Raw genomic sequence first — 15053 nt, 5'->3', positions numbered from 1 at the left:
CTAATTAATGTTTCAGTAGCACTGCCTAATTTAAGTGGTTTGATGTGATGAGAATACCAGATGTGTCAGTCCAAGCACTGATTGTTGCTGTGACATGTCTTGATAGCGAGAATCGCTGTCATCAACACCTTGTGCTGCAGGAACAGCCCGAGCAGCTCCCATGGCCGTGTCTGGGAGTGCTGTGCCAGCAGGAGGCATATGCAGTGGAAATGCTGCTATTAATCGTCAATGCAGGACAAAATACTGCCTGTAAATATATTTGATAAGGTGTTAAATATTGTGATTGCCTTGCTATTGCCTTGTGATTACTTAGATATTGGCAGCCTTTGTTCTTCATTACCAGCTCAGGTGTGTTGGCTGCAGCATCGGGTGGGTTCAGTGAAAGCAGGAGGGCAAGATGGTATTTATTAGGATGTCGCAAAGGGTGTGACCTTTTAATGTCATCAATCCTTAAGTTAGAAAACGTGAAGCAGTTGTTGCATTTCCCGCTTAGCTGAGATGTGCGCACTCTACCCTTGGTTTGCTGCTGGAACGGGCCCAGCAGCTGTGAGTGATGCTCACCCAAAAGCCAACCTGTGACATCCCACCTTGGCGGGTAAACTAGAATTTTTAACAGTTTCAGCCGGTGTAGAGGCGTGTCCAGGGGCCCCCTTCGCACGCCGGCTGAGCCGAGGCGGGCGGGAAGACGCGCCCCGAGAACGCGCCGGCCCCGAGAACGCGCCGGCCCGAGAACGCGCCGGCCCCGAGAACGCGCCGGCCCCGAGAACGCGCCGGCCCCGAGAACGCGCCGGCCCCGGGCGCTTTGACGCGGCGTTCGCGCTCTGCCGGTGCCGCCGGGCGGCGGCCGCGCATGCGCCCCTGCCGCGCGCTCTGTCATGCGCTGTCCGAGCGGGCTGTGGCGGGGAAATGGCGGCGCCGGAGGGCGGCTGTGCCGTGATGCCCGCGGCTTGTCCCGCTCCGCCTGGTCCCTCGGCTCCGGGCTCCTGGAGCCGCTCCTTGGACAGAGCCCTAGAAGAAGCGGCGGTCAGCGGGACCCTCAGTTTGAGCGGCAGAAAACTCCGGGACTACCCGCGGGCCAGCGCTGCCAACCACGATCTCAGCGACACCACCCAGGCTGGTGAGGGACGGGGCGTGAGGGGGGCGAGGCAGTGGGGCAGGGGAGCGGGGGCTCTCGAAGAGGGTCTGGGGTCCTGGCTGCCCAGCTAGCCCCCTGCTCAGGACTGAGTCTGAGGTGACCAGTTTGCTGTCTCTTCGTTAAATTGAAGCTGGTTTCGCCTCCTCCCTTCGCTTTCCGCCCTTCCTCTCCTCGGCTGAGGCAGGATGGAGGAGCTGTGGCAGGGTTCTTCCTCTGCCCGTCTGATGAGATCTCTCCCATTTGTAGGGGCTTTTTTCTTTATTATCTCTGCTCTAAAATGTTTACCTTATGGAGAGTTGTTTTAAAAAGCGTTGTGAGGTTTTTCTCAGTATTGCTGCTCGCTGCTGTGGTTTTAGCCAGTCTTGTTCTTTCTCTGATACACCTATTTGTGAATGTGTGTATATACACATACGTGTGCGCCCTCAAAATCTCTCATCTTGTCCTGCTGACACGGGAGACCAACCTTCCAAGAAGGGCTGTCAGGTGTGTGTATGCTAAAGAAGCTATTTCTTATAAGCTCTGTAAGCTCTTATGCTTCTGTTATTGTTATTTCAAACAGCCACAAGCAGATATGAAAAATACCGTTTATATAACCACAGCCCTTTTCTTTTTTTCTCCTATATAACATGGATTTAAGGATATTAAAGATTATTAAATACTTTACAAGGTGCAGTAAGCAATAGGGCTTTTGTCCTCTCTGTTCCTTAAAAGTATTCATAAGAATAGACTAAAAAATGTATACCTTGCCTTTAAGTACCTGGATCAGAAGTGAAAACACATTTGTGTTTGCATATTATTGTACTAAATAGAGAGATGAGACTTGGGAAATGAGAGTTTGTGCAGGATGTAGAAATCTTCTTAATACATGATACAGAGCAGATTTAGTTTGATTGTGCAGTTGTATAAGTGAAGTACAAGTAACTTTAAAAGGTGTCAGCATGCCATCTGTTTGTAGCTTTGAAATCTAGTCATTTAGACTTTAGTATTGAGTTGTAGCCTTAAAGCTTAGAATTAAGCTTCCAACATCACTTTTTTTTCAAGTTACCATGTTTGTTAGTAAGTATGTTGGTCACACTGTCAGTTAAGTAATTCAAAATGGAACCTTCTTTAAAATTGTCTTGACTTCATACTCTGTCCTGTAACATCCTACTTATGCAAAAATCTTTCACTAACGAAAGAAACACTCATGAAAACTCAAGCAAACCTTGAGACAACTTGGTTTGCTTGTCTTGAACACATCTATACGTAGAAAACGCTTCTTGTTGGGATATAAATTTTTGGGGTGTTTTTTGTTTCATTTGTACAAGTGCAGTTGCACAATGAATGTGTGGACTAATCTGTAAGCAAATGCGGCATACAGTTTTGTGAGGGGTTTGGGCTTTTTGTTTATAGCACTATTCATTTACTGTACTCTTAAACAATTTGTGGGAATTCTTGTTCCCACCAAGGTTCCCATCTATTGTGATGAATATTTGCATTGTAGTTGTTCAAGAAGCATTAAATGCTAATAAGTAGCAGTGCATGCCATACACTTTTGTGTGTTTATCATCACAATGAACCTTAGAAAAAAGCTAGAACTGTTCTTAAGTTGTAAGAAGCAAAGCTTATTGAGTGCGTGTGGGGACACACATTATGTTTAAATTCTCTGTTTTGAAGGCTGCTGTGAATAACTTCCATCTTGTGGGGTTTTTTTTAGCGTGGTCTGTTCTGTTAGTTTTTTGTTTTGAATAACACTGAGCACAGTTTCATTCATGGGAGACTTACAGTTCTTTTGTATGGAAGTAACCACAAATAATATGAAACAATGTGCGTGTGTGTTAGGTGTTATAAACACTTAAAGTAAACACTTTAAACAACACCCGAGAATGTAGACTCCCAAGTGCCTCCCTACATGCTGTGCCACAGACTCCAAGCACATGAGGTGGAGCATGTCTGTGTTTCATAAAAATCACTGGAATTGCTCCCAAACTACAAATTGTTACAAAATTGAAGATGAGACAATGATGTGCAAACCTTCCTCCTCATGTGCTTCAATAGACACCTCTGTAGTGTGAATCATACACTGATATAGCTCATTCCCATTCTTGTAGCAATAAAAGTAACTGCATGTCAGTGTAACCACATCGATGCTTATGTGGTGGGAACGAATCACATCCCTCATTAATGTAACTACCCTGCCGGAAAACCAGGATCTCACACTGCCTCAAGCCCTAGCAGATCTACTGGCCTTGGCCGGAAGCTGCTCTCAACGCAGGTGAACCAGCAAAGCAGGTCAGTAAGAACAGGGTGTGAGAGATTAGAGGCTTGATCAAGTTTAGTTGTGTGCTCTGTGGATTTTGAGGATGAGGGTGGGTGATGTCAGCCACAAGATACATTTTCAGATGTTAAGTCAGTGGGAAGATCCTATTTCTTTGGACCGTCTATGGGTTCAGATTTGACTAATACTAACCCTGGTGCCCAATCCGTAATAGCTGCTAGGTACCATTGTTAACCACTTGCTAAACAGTCATCAGAGTGGCAAAACCAGGTCAGGTTTGCTGCACTTTATTTTTGAACTTAATACGGTATTTCTTTTAGGTATCAGTGGAAAAATTAAGTTCCTCATTAACAGTTTTCTTCAGTCACTAAACTTTTCACTGGAAAGTCATGTCAGAGCCTTGACTGCTTCTGGTCATGTCAGAGCCTTGACTGCTTCTGGTCACTGCTGTCTTCCAGATGATGAAGGCCCACACATGACTTTTTAAACCAAGATCAGTGCTCAAGGTTATTCTCAGAACCGAGCAAATAACTTCAGCAGACAGTAAAGCAGTAGTGAATTTCTAGTTGTTTTGTACTGGAATTAAGGCCACATATAAAATCAAATTGAAGATGGGATAGTCTGTGCTGGAAAGCTTTGGCATGGATTAGCAGGAAGGTAACTCCCTGCAGTGCGTGATGCAGTCGTCCATCTCATGTTCTCATATGTGAGGGATGGCTCATGTGCAAGAAATGCAGTATAGTAGTAACTAATACCATAGATATTGAAAAAGTGTCTCATTCCTTTATACTCCTCCCTTACAGCTTAATTGGGATTTTAGGAAGTGACTCAGGTTTACAAAGCTCATTGATGATGAAGAATGAGCAAGCTTCTTCATTATCAAATGAAGGGTATGCTTTCATACTTTTCTTTTTCTTTCATACTTTCATTTAACATTCGTTATCTCTCCCCATTTTATCTGAGTTACAACTCATTTGTTCATTCCACTCATGTTCTTGACCACGGAATAGGAAAAGGAAGGTCTATAAACCACCTGAGTTAAATATGAAAGGAAGCACAGTTGCATTTTGCCAGTGTTAGTGTAGACTCTGATGTCATTATTTGACAGGTTTCCCAGTGGACTGAAGCATACATTGAGCAGAAAAATTATTTGTCAAACCCTCCATGACAGCTGTAATTACCTAACCACTCACTATCTCCATTTTTAAAGGAGAAGATGGGAATATGTGGGTTTATGCAATAAAAGAAATGTCCGTTGTATGGAAATTGAGTAAGATAATTACATGCAGCTCACTATGTCTTGTTTCTGGAATATATTAGTAGTGAAAAAGCATAGAAGGACTCTGAACAGGAAGAATAAAATGCTGTCTACAATAGTCTGCTGTGCCTTTTCAATGGCTTTGCCAATAAGGCATCTCTGTAGTTTGTTTGTACTAGCTCTCCATAGAAATGGTAAAATCTGACCATAGTGTCAGTAAAACTTCTATATGCCAGGTGCTTGCATGCATCTAGAAGGATTGCAGTGAGTATGTGAGTGTTCTGCATTAAAGGGTCTCACTGGTGTTTTTCATTCCTGCTAGAAGTTCAGGTGATATTGCCTAATGAAATGTAAAATGGCTTGAGAAGCACAGTATGGCTCAGATAGCAGTGGCCCTCTTACTCAAACATTTGTTCTTAAAGCCACAACAGCACAGTCAAAACCAGCCTAAAAGTAAGTATTTTTTAAAAAAATTCTCTTTGGGTTACTGTATTTTGAATGTAAATTATTGTGATCTCTCAGGTAACTTGGAATTTGGATTATTGTTTGTTCAAATATCAGGCTATTTGTCAGCAGAGTTTACAGTACTGGTACTTAGATTATCTGTAGTTTCAATATTAAAACCCAAAACCTAACATGTCAGTAGGGTCGTTCAGAGTCTTGTGATCGCATTTGTGTCCTTTTCTCTACCCTTAACAAAACCCAAACAGAAATGCTCTGTCCAGAGGTAGCTGTAGGAGCAAGGAGGAGAGAGGATCACAACCCTTCCTCAGGCTTTGGACAGTAATCCAGCTTGTTCTGTTCAGCTGCATTTTTTGGTCTTAGCTCCTACTTGTGTCAGTCCTTGTTTAATTTGATTATTGCTCCCTTTTGTTTTTGTTCTTATGTTTCTGTTATTGGGAAGTCTTGATCTTGTGTGGTCTGTGCATAAATACTGGCAATTCTTGGTTTCATGGAATTGTCTAAGAGTGGTGCTTTGGCTAAATTGAGGTCACTTCTCTGGTTTGGTTTTTTTTTTTGTTACCCTGAAAACACGGCAAGCAGTAGACTATGGTAGTTTATAGTCCATTTTTGTTGGATGTGTTGGATTTGGATGGAGACCTGAGGCCTGCAGTAATGCTCAACTGTTCTTGGCACACGGGCAGTCTTTTTGCCTAACATTTTATGGCAACTGGGAAAATGCAATCTGAGCTTGTAGTTCCTAATCCTTGTGGCAATAAAAGCAATACGTGACATTCAGAATGCGTTTGTTTAGCGAGCTTATCTTTTAAAACAAACAATAAAGTCCCACCATCAAATTTTGCTACCAGTGAGCTCTTGTAAGTGAAGTTCAGTGGTGTTGCATGTGTTTCTAGTTACTTCTCTAGTCTTCCCCTTCCTTGACTCCATCATGATCAGATTTAATTTTTTTTAGTACTGTCCTGTCTGCATATGCCCTTGTAGTTATATTTTTGGCGATAACAGTAACTACATGAAAAGTAAAGAGGGTAGGGATTCGTAGTTGAATATATTGAGCTCTGCAGTCACATGAAGGAATTTAGGGAAGAAAGGAAGTATCTGTGTTTCTTTCATGGTGTTTCCAGCCCTGTTCTCCTGTGGTTGTACCTGTGCTTGGAGGTAGCAAATGTATCCTGGTTAAGTACTCCCTGAAGTCGTCGTAAATACACAGCCTAATGCGATCCAAGTTCTATGCTGATGCCAAAAGGGGAAGTTCTGTCTTCATCTACTGCTACACAGTCAACACCAGCAATCCTAGTGCCTTCCAGCAAGCTGTTTTGTACTTATCTGGCTGAAATTCAGCCAGTAACTGCTTGTATCAAATCCGTGGACAGCTCACCACATTTTCACGTGCATATGAATGCCAGCAAAAGGAAAGGATGGAAGAACTGCAGGGATGATGAGAATGACAGAGTCTGTTTTGGCAGATGTGTAAGCTTAAATTGACACACCAATTGTGAAATCACATCTTAGCTCTGTTTTGTAACCTTTTACCACCGATCTTCTATAAATTTGGTAATAATTTTCTGTCAAATAATGTGCTGGCCTTTGACTTGGTGAGCATAAGAACTTACGGCTTACAGAGTTGAATTTCATTCAGTGAAACATCACTACTGATAGGTTTGGCTCTCGTGCTTTCATTTGGCAAAATACATTATTTTATGTAAGTAATTTTAAACTGATGGTTCAGGTTTAGAATGCAGTAGATGTAATTAGTTTATTCAGTAGAAGAACCAGCAGTAAAGAATTAGTTACAACAAACACTACAAATTATGTAGCATGTGTTAAAAATAAAATTACATGGTAGCTAACAAAAAGGCTATAACTCAATTCAAGGGTTCTTCTCTGTGTAATAACTAATCAGGCTTGGATCTCATGGTTTCTGGTGTTGGCCAAACAGCTTGAATGAATTGCAGTTGTGTGTTCAGCTGAAGCCAGAGTGCTTTCTTCTTTATCTGCCATGTCCCGCTCTCCAAAGTGGAGGGGTGAAATCCATTCATGTTAGAAATGTCTTGTGATTAGATTTATCAGTGCATCAAAGTTAAAAGTATTGCTTTAATTCTCTGAATTACAGATACTTGGAGAAGATGCAAAAGGTACAACATTGTGGTCTTTTCTTTTTCAGACTGTTGTGCCTAAGTTATTACTTCTGTATATATGCAGGAAGAGGGTTTAATGTTTCAGCTTGAAGTCCCCAAAATTGTCCCAATAGTCCTTTACTCAGCCTCACTTAAAATTCTACACTACAGACTGCTGCTTCCACTGACAGCCCATGTGTCTTTCTGGAGTGAGAAGTCTTTGTTCTCTTCTAGCTGATAATGTTACTGATTTGAAAGTTAAAGTATTTACAGTCATAGCCTTCTCCCAATGAGCTTCAGGTACTCCAAAATGAGAATATGCCAAAAAACCCCAACTTGCTGTGCAGCCCAGGTGTTGGCTGCTGGAATGTACGGTTTGTAACCATAATGTGCTCTGTGCAGAGGGCAGGAGGATTAGGGAGCATCTATTCAGTTCCACCCACCACCCCCACATTGTTCAGTGACCCATGTGAATTTTAGTCTCTTTATTCAGCTTATTGTTGAAACTTAGCTTTGAATACAGAAATGTGTTATTGTTGCTTTGGGCTTTTGGGTAGTGCTCCAGACTATTGAAAAGTTTTCAAACACTATTTTTTATGTAATCTCTGTGCAGTGAAGCCTGGTAATGTTTCTGCATTTTATATATATCTGAAGCTCGGTACAAGATTTAAAAGCATCTGCTGATTTGGGGTACCAAAATTTAAAATACTTGATGCCTGAACTTACAGGCATTATTTTTAAATGTAGCTTTTAATAACTTCAGATGCCTTGGTGACTCCTCGGGAATACTGGGAATCAAGCCCAAAACCTAGAAAAATGTGATTAATTACTATTTTTTGGAAAGATTAGTTTAGAAGATTTGCTTAGTATTATGAAGGAAATACATGGCACTGACAGTATGCAATCTATTTTTCCAAAGCAGTGTTCACTACCTTTCAGGTTAACCATCCCTTTTTCTTTGTGTAATTCTCTGGGGTTCTTTCATGATTTTTTTTCAACAACACTCTCTTCTATAAGACTTTGACTGTGGTCAGTCCTGATTTTTACAGTAATTTCATCTTGTCTGAAAAAAATCTAGTTGAACAGAAACATTTTGAAGAAGAATGAAAAGTGGTATGTGGTTTTTAATTAAAGACATGTGGACAGTAGATATGCACAGGAAACGAGCAATTAAAGTTCTGTGGGCATCTCTGATGATAGCCTATATCATCCTTGTGCTTGATTTAGCAATGTTACATAAGTTTTTAACTGAGTTTTCTCTGTATAAAATATCAGTGTCTTTTCCAGGTTGCTTTACTGATGCTGAATTCTAAATTCAGGCTGAGTTTTAGTCAGAGATGCAGTCTGAATTTTCTAGAATGGTTAAGTGGAATAAAGCTGGCATCTGTGTGGCTCATCAGGACAGTTCAAACCTTTATGTTTCTCTTATATGAGCTAGCAAGATAGCAGGAGGTTGTCATTCCCTGGAACCTGTTTGTAGGGTGGAATGCTGTACTTCTAAGTTGTACAGATTTTGAGGGCAGAGGTGATGGTTTGAGCAGATCATGGGTTCTGTGTTTGGTGTTCTGGAGGTGATTATGCTCTACCAGGTTGGGGTTCCTCCCTATGTTTGTGTCACGTGTCTTGTTCCCAGCAGTGTTTGTTATCTCAGTTCTGTTTCTTCTGCCTACATTTTTTTTCATCTCCTTTATCCCAACTTCCATGTCTTAACATTTTCTTCTTTTCTTGTTAATCTTGTTTGGTCTCAAATGCCTCTCTCATCACCAACTCCAGTCTTCTCACCCAAGTTGTTAGCATGATAAAAAGAGGAATGACTGGTGTCTTAACGTTTGGTAGGAAATTCCTTTTAAATCCAAGGAAAACATTAATTTTGGGATGCTGATGAGGCAATTAATAGTTTAAACGTGCTTAATTCATGATTACTATTACTTAGGGTCATATATATTACCCTTTAGTTCAGTCATAGACAAGGCTTCTACTGGTCTTTGAGCTGGTGTCAGTCATGCTTCTCTCAGGGACTAAGAGAGTCACTGAGCACAATTATAGTAGGACAATTAGGAGCTTGTCATTACATTGGCTGCAAGCTCAGCTGTGGAATAAATGTTTTTGTAGAGTGCCACAACTGAATGTGGTTATAAGCCATAAAATATCTGCTATTTCCTTTCATTCTGCTGGCTTGCAAAGGAGTGGGGAGATTTGTGCTTAGCAAGGTAAAAAAATTATCTTTGGAACCCATCTATGCTAAAACTGCAGGTTGGCCATTGGAGTTGTAAACTTATTGCAAATATTCAGGTATTACTTATTTCATGTCTCTGTTCTCCTGGGTGCAAATCATGTCACACCATTCAGGGATGGCTGTGTGTCAGAAGATTGTTATAATTACCATTAAAAGTTAGTATGGAAATCCCAGGAGCTTCACTATTGGTAACAGTCATCAAACCTTCACTGGTGATTAGCTCAGAACTGGCGTGTTCTGAGCATGGTGAAGGAAATCACACACACACACACACCCCCCCCCCCTATTTCTGGTGCTCATGATTTGGCTGCGGATTATGTAACTGAGTAATACAGATGTGATATTTTAAACATCTGCCATCTCTGCTTTCACAAATACGGTAAAATGAGAAATGCATCTGTTAGGTTCTTTTATCAATGTTACTGCACTGCAGTTTCTGTTCACAGCCCCTGTATTGCCCTGTAGTAGTTAAGAAATAAGTCTGTGGAAATTCCATTTGAAAAACATGTTATCAGTTTGAAACTAGACCGCTTAAGTAGCTTTTCACATATAAATAAAATTAAAATATTACTCAGTTCATACTCAAAACACGTTTTTCCTCTTTGGATGCATAAAACAAAAGGCAAAAATACGGATTTTCATCAATAATGCAGGTGTTGCCACAGTACTGCCAGATTTGCAGTATATAAACGGAATAAAAACTTTTAACAGTTTTAATAATGCCTGTTATTGTTTGTCTAATTAGATTTTCAGACAGAAATGTGATTTTTTTTTTTTTTAACTAACTTTAACTGTATCCTTGCCATATGATACAGTTCTTTTCAATTCTTGACCATGCTGAAAATGTTATAAATAGAAATACAAGGGTTTTTAGAAGCATGCATTGTAAGCTATATGAGCAGATTCTGGGATAACTCAAATGAGGTGTTGTTCCCTCTGTTTTGGGCAAGGGGTTTCCTTGGGCACATGTCCCTGGGGCTTTCTCAGTGCAGTGATGAGAAATGTCTCTGGTACCTGACAACTGTTAGCAATAACAAGAGTAAACAAACAAAAAGACGTGAGTAGAACTGTGAGATTTTCTGTTCTCCAGTCTGTGGGCTGGCTGCCACTTCACTCTTGGAGAAGCACTTTATAGTTCTGTTTTCCTCAGCTGGAGGCGTTTCGATCTGCTGAACACCGATGTCTGGTTTTTAATCATATTAGAAGAGAGTGTGTTCATTTTTATAGTATGCTTTTTAGATTTGCCTGTTCTATTTCCATCCTGGTTTGGACCATGAAGAAATCCTCCTATCACTGCATTTCCCATGTCTTTGTATCTTGCTTTCCCTATTTTGTGTGGTACATTCTGCTTCCTTCCTGTGTGTACCACGACACATCCTTATGTCAGAAACATTTAGAGAACTTGTTCGGTGTATTGTTTTACTTCTCAGGCAAAAGCATATAATTTTAAAGCTGGAAAGCTCAGTTCATGCTTCATGAAAAGAGGAGGAAAAAAGAAATTATAAGCCATCCATCTTATGTGGCGGACTGTTTTTTAATCTCATTTCAACTTTTATGATGCATGTAAGTGAATTCACTGAAACAGGTTTTTTCATATGCCTTTGTGTTTTATTTCCATGCCAGGTGATTAGAAGCTATGTGACTACATTACATAATACCGTAAAATTGCATGTTGTGCAGAAGAGTCATTCCTGGTGTAATACTGGTATTAATTTTTTCAGGTGATGTCAAACTCCAGTGGTAAACTTCCATTACCAATTTTTTTGTCAGTTTATGGCAACTTGTCTTATGATCCTGCCACTCTTGCTATCACTGGAGTCAGTGAAATCCAGTACTCTTTGTTTCTATTACTTAGTATTTCTTGTCATAGTTACAACAGTTGTTTCTTCCTTGGCTGTAGGTGCTGTTTAAATAAAAAATTCTTGTTTGTTAAACACTATCAGGTGAAATACAAACTAAAATAGTTTTATTTCCAAATGGAGTTTGTGGTAAGATTTTTCACAGGTTTCTCATTCTTTATTTACAGTGGCCGGGGAGTTTTATTTTACTTCTGTTAGAAGCAGAGATGCATTTCTGTGCCTCTGCTGATCTCAGGATAGATTTTGTTCATCATATCGTGCTTACAGTAATGAACTCAATCTTACTTTCAGGGCAAGAGAAATACTCTGTACTGCCGCTACTGTTAATGCTTTATCTTTTTTTTTTTTTTTTTTTTTTATAACTTCAAATATCCTCCTTGACTCGCATTTTCCTACCCTTATTTCTTTTTTTTTGCTGATCACTTCCATATTTATACTGAAGTTAAATTAATCTTTTAATATTGTGCCATTTTTATGATATTGCATATCAGGGCCAATTATTTTCAGTGTATAACCAGCCCTTCCAGTCTGCTGTGTGTGGTTCATTGGCTTATTTGCTATTCAGTGAATATCAAATCTGTAATTTCAAGATTCTGAAGTTTTCCAGTACCCTTGCTGCATCAAAACCCTTCTCTCTTATCTCCCCACACCCTGTGCAGACTTAAGGAATTTGTTAAAGTTGAATTATTTCCATTAAATCTATTGACTAAAATCCAGGCAGTTATTTTTGCATTGGGACTATTTTCTGTTGTTTGGGGTTAGATTTCTTTGGGATTTTTTTGCAGTCTCTGAATATTAATTTACCTCCTGTTCACCCGAGTTGAAGGCTGTTGTCTCTCTTTGTACCCAAGCCTGTTATCCTAGTGAGGTTTTGGGAAAGGTAAGTGGATTGAATAAATATCAAATGTATGTTTTAACAGTACACATGATTTTTGATAGGAGAAAATAATAGATGGATCTAGAGGTTTGCACGTGGCCTTATCTGGCGATAATTTTAGCTCCATTTTCAGCTTTTTTTACATCTTTTGCTTTAAAATTATGGTTTTAAAAGCCGATTTTTTTTTTTTAGTTGGGTAATTCCTTTTGTACCTGAAGGAACTTTATCTAGGGGGCTGGGGGGATGAGTTCATTTACTGCACGCTTCCCCTCACTGCTAACTTCGTGAAGCAGTCTTGGAAAATGAAATCCTGCTCTGCTGGAACTCAGTCAAGTATTTCAGGAGCAGCGGGCAGAAGGCAGTGTCGTGTTGCCGAGGAGCAGTGAATGCTCTCACACATCTCGAGTGTCGTGCCTGTGGCCCTGTGTTAGCAGTTTCTCTGTAACTTGGAGATTTTTCCACTTGCAATTCTTACATGCTTGCAAATGAACACTTTTTAAATTACAGTTTTATATACGTGTGGAGCTAAAAATACCAGCAGTCAAAATAGTCATTATGAAATGGAATAATAGAGATATCAGGAAGAGGAATTCTCATCGTTGTTGTGCAGTGTGGGCAGTTGCTGCACAGCTTCTCTTCTGTGGCTCAGTGTTTGTCAAGAATTCTCCTAGCAAGGCAAAAAGCTTTCATTTTGCTCAGTTTGTACTGAGCTGGTATAGATAAAAGTTGTCACATGCAGAAAACTGTTTTACTGAAGGAGCTGGAGGGATAGAGCCAACCAGCCAAAATTTTTCAAAGTGACTACTGCAGTTTGAGATTAATTGTCATCATGGCTTCTTAAGAACAGTGTTTACTGTTAAACCTCAACTTAAGTATTTCCCTGAAGAGGAATCAGTTTGGTTTGGATTTGAAAATAAAATTTCATTTGTGGTCAGATGAGTTTGGATTTTGTTTTATGTGTTTGCTTTCCAGCATTAATAATGTTAATTTTATTTTGTGAAAAGATGTGCATACAATTTACCTCAAATACTAATTTGAGAATGTAACAATTATTTTGATAGCCTAGCTACTAGTTTTTAACAAGCTTAGCTTTTTTTTTTAAGAAAGCAAAGATGTATGAAATGGTGACCGCCAGTTCTGTAGCCCTTGATCCCTGGTAACATCTGCATAGTGTGTTTTTGACTGAAGGTGACTTTTATGGTTTCCAGATTCAAAATTTATTTCGTATTTTAAACATGTGTTTTGGCAATTGCTGCCATTTATCTCCTCGTTTGGCTGTTCCCTCTGTTTGATTTGGGATATTTTCCATGCATATCCTATACTGTTGTTTTATTTCTTGACACTAAAATGGCATGTACTGCACAGATGACTTTGTAAGACTCCAGCTCTCTTTCTAGAACTCTGGCAATAATTGTCCTATTGAAATTGAAACACTGCTTGTGTAAAGTGTAACAGGCTTTTTTTTGTTAGGGATGATGTCAGCATGAGAGATGGCCTCAAGGAGCCATTAAAAGAACATAGGACTTTTGACTGTTGGACTTTATTGACTTTTCTCCTTAGTAAAATACAGTTCTGCAGAAGACAGATCAGTGTCTGCAATGGTATGAGACATATTTGGTGACTTGACTGTGCAGTCTGATGAAGCTGTATCTGAGTGCCATAAATACAGAGGCACTCTATTAAGAATGTCAGAGAAATGCAGTAATAACAGGCATAAAATTTTATAGAAACGCTTGCCTTTCTCTGAAAGTAATTGGCCTTTTTATGTGACATTACTCACTTTATTTTTTAGGACCTTTGAATTTTCAGTTCTGGTTTGTGCTGGTTTGTTTCTAACTATTCCCTTAAGACATTTTGAAATATATTCACAGCTAGCATTTTTTTTATTGTCTGTCCATCCATTGCAGAGTTTATTCTAGCATTCTATTTAAATAGTTTGTGGAAAAAAATGGCTATAGTAATACATTTTGAACTGATTGGTGAAATATATAGGGGGAATATGCAGAAATAATGTTCACAGTAGGTAAACAGCAGCTGATATATTGGCTGACATACGTGAAAATGCTTGTAGATGGAGATTTGTATGTCCAGTATTAAGGTGAAGTGAAGCTTTTAGTAAAATAAATAGATGAATGGTGGAAATAAGAAGTCTTTGTTAGTTGCATTTGATGTTTCCAGCCCTCCTGACTGACACATTCCTCCTGCTTTTATTCCATGCCATGTTCTCTTTCCCCAAGTTACAGTTTACTCACAAAGCCATTGGAATTGCTGAATATGAGAGATATTTTACTGATTGAAGTGAAAGCCAGGGCAGAACATCCAGCAAAGTGACAGTACCACACAATCTTCCTCACTCATGATCTCTTCAGGTGTGACTCTGATAGCCAAGATCAGATTGTTGAGGGTCGTTTGAGATGCCTAAGATGGGTGTGGAAGGACCACCTTGGACAGTGTAAATGTATTCAAAAGGCATTGTGCTGCCTTGCAGGGTTTTCCTAGCCTGGCTCTGTCCTACCTAGAAGTCCTTGACACTCTTCTGTCAGCAGTGCCATTGCCTAGGACTGTATACTCTCTGCATTAGGTTTTATATTAACCTGTGGTATTGCTTTGTCCTGGTTATCTGACCCTTCCTTCCCCTCCCTTTTATGAATAACTGAAGGTAGGTTATGGATTTTAAACTACAGACTATGGTATCTAGCATAGTATCTGAGGGTCTTATCATGGAGTGGAGGAACCAATATTTATCATATTCTTGATTTCCTGTCTTTTTTGTGAGAAGCTGTGTGTGCAGCATAATTTCTTGGCAGGAGTCTTTTCTATTTTTCGTATCTGCTTCTGTGCATTGCCTTTCATAC

The 15053-nt window shown here is 39.8% G+C and overlaps 1 protein-coding gene across 1 annotated transcript in view; it reads left to right on the top strand.

Annotated features, from left to right (window-relative positions):
* Window positions 1-879: 879 nt before the first annotated feature.
* LRCH3 (leucine rich repeats and calponin homology domain containing 3) overlaps window positions 880-15053 on the top strand; it is a 62636-nt gene continuing 48462 nt past the window's right edge. The window contains 1 exon segment of the mRNA XM_039556653.1: window positions 880-1117. Coding sequence (XP_039412587.1) covers window positions 907-1117 — 211 coding nt within the window. The 5' untranslated portion in view covers window positions 880-906.

This window comes from Corvus cornix, chromosome 9 (genome assembly GCF_000738735.6).
Source record: "Corvus cornix cornix isolate S_Up_H32 chromosome 9, ASM73873v5, whole genome shotgun sequence".
Classification (NCBI taxonomy): domain Eukaryota; kingdom Metazoa; phylum Chordata; class Aves; order Passeriformes; family Corvidae; genus Corvus; species Corvus cornix.
The sequence above is the reverse complement of the archived record's forward strand: the minus strand, read 5'-3'. Positions and strand labels throughout refer to the sequence as shown.